Below are 2,052 nucleotides of genomic sequence, written 5' to 3'. Positions count from 1 at the left end.
TCCACTGTCACCCTCCTGTCCCATAAACACCTGGACCCCACAGATGGGATTCAGATACAATACCGGCTGGATGGTAACCTTTTTAACATCCGTCGCCTCCAAGCCACCACTAAACTCACCACCCAGCATATTCTGGAACTACAGTATGCAGATGACTGCGCTGTACTTGCACACTCACCAGAGTCTCTCCAGCGCGCACTGAATGTGGTAGCCTCCATCTACAGTGCCATTGGTCTTCAGATAAACACCAAGAAAACACAAATACTCGTGCAGGAGTTTACTCCCCAGCCAAACACGCCAATCTTCACCCTTGACGGGCACCCATTAGCCACCGTCCCCCACTTCACCTACCTCCGTAGCACCCTGTCGCCATCCTGCACCATTGACGATGACGTCCAGAACCCTATTGGCCTGGCCTCTGCTGCCTTTGGAAGGCTATGGTCCAGGGTTTTCCTGAACAGGAATCTAACCATCTCCACCAAGACAGCCGTGTATAAGGCAGTCTGCCTCTCCACGCTGCTCTATAGCTCTGAAACCTGGACACCCTACCAGAGGCACATCCAGAGTCTCGAGGCCTTCCACATCCGCTGCCTCCAGAGGATCCTAGGTCTGACCTGGGAAGACAGGGTGCCCTACACTGAAATTTATGACCGGACCAACACACCCAGCATCACAGCACTCCTTGGCCAAAAACACCTACATGTGATCCGTATGCCAGCCCACCGCCTACCCCGTCAGATATTGTATGGCCAGCTTTCAGTTGGTCAAAGGTCTGCCGGGGGCCAGAAAAAACGGTACAAGGACCACATTAAAACTCCCCTGGAAAAGTGTGACATCAAACCACCAGCACTGGAGTCCCTGGCTGCTGACCGCCAGACCTGGAGCTCTACTTGCCACCAGGGAATCACTCATCTTCAGGAGAAGTTCACAGAGCGGAGAGCACAGCGGCGTGCACAAAGACACCAACGTGCCACAGCACCAGCGACCACCACTGCTGCCTTCCCCTGCCCCTCATGTGACAAAGTCTGTGGATCACGCATAGGCCTGAGCAGCCACCTGGCTCTGCACAGGCGAAAGGCACAACAATAACCAATCCAATACTTCGTTTGGAGCAACGTCATCATCGACATCGATGGACTGCCATAAGCAAGTAAGCAATATGTACACTGTATATATGTATGTGTATATGTATGTGTATATATATGTATGTTTATATGTATATATGTATGTGTGTGGATATAGATCCGCCTGTCGATCTCACGATCCACTCTTCCCCCACTCGTGAACAAGACTCCGAGGTACTTGAACTCCTCCACTTGGGGCAGGGTCTCCTCCGCAACCCGAAGATGGCACTCCACCCTTTTCCGGGCGAGAACCACGGACTCGGACTTGGAGGTGCTGATTCTCATCACGTGCTCGACAAAAAAAAAATAAGTGAGAATATCTCCATGTTAAGAAACTCGACTGCGGCTCCGTTGTTAGTAAACACAGACATGTTACTTTGTAACGGGTTAGTCCCAACACTGAGTATGAGTAATAGAGTAATGTACAGCCATGAGACATGACAAGGCACACAATGACAACTGTCACAAGAGCCTTTTGTGCCAGTGATAATCGCCTCCATTGTCGGGGTTTATCTGCCTGAGATGAATGTTTCCAAAGCGGTGTCACTATCTTCTTGCACCGGGGTCATCATCCTGCGGCCCCTCACCCCCAAAAGGGATAAAGGAGAGATAAAACTGGGGGCAACTTAGGGAACACACACACACACACACACACACATTTATGCATGACATCTGTTCCGTGTTGTTCTCCTCTACGGGGCTTAGTTGTGTATTATTTATGGAGCCGCAGACAAGCGGCTGCAGGCGGGTACAGTTAGTCCGAGGATGCAACGACGCGGAGGGATCACGCTACGACTGCCGGCCTTGTCACGACTCGCATCGTTGGCATGCCGACACGTACTAATGACCGACACAAATATAGGATGCATCAGGCGGGGCCAAAGTGCGGCCCCGGGGGCCTTTTTCAGCCCGCAGATCTTTTTTTTTA

At 51.5% G+C, this 2,052-nt stretch overlaps 1 protein-coding gene across 2 annotated transcripts in view; it reads left to right on the top strand.

Annotated features, from left to right (window-relative positions):
- Positions 1-2,052, top strand: part of LOC133660576 (uncharacterized) — a 2,342-nt gene extending 290 nt beyond the window's left edge. Inside the window, exons 1-2 of one of the 2 annotated variants that reach the window (XM_062064127.1) lie at positions 1-1,150; positions 1,291-2,052. The exon at positions 1-1,150 is cut by the window's left edge and continues 290 nt beyond it. In XM_062064127.1, the coding sequence (XP_061920111.1) occupies positions 1-1,089 (1,089 nt within the window). In that variant the 3' untranslated portion in view covers positions 1,090-1,150; positions 1,291-2,052. Of the gene's footprint in view, positions 1,151-1,242 lie in introns of both variants that reach the window. The other variant, XM_062064126.1, reaches the window with a different exon arrangement.

This window comes from Entelurus aequoreus, linkage group LG11, assembly GCF_033978785.1.
Source record: "Entelurus aequoreus isolate RoL-2023_Sb linkage group LG11, RoL_Eaeq_v1.1, whole genome shotgun sequence".
Lineage (NCBI taxonomy): Eukaryota > Metazoa > Chordata > Actinopteri > Syngnathiformes > Syngnathidae > Entelurus > Entelurus aequoreus.
This window is presented reverse-complemented; position numbering and strand designations above follow the sequence as displayed.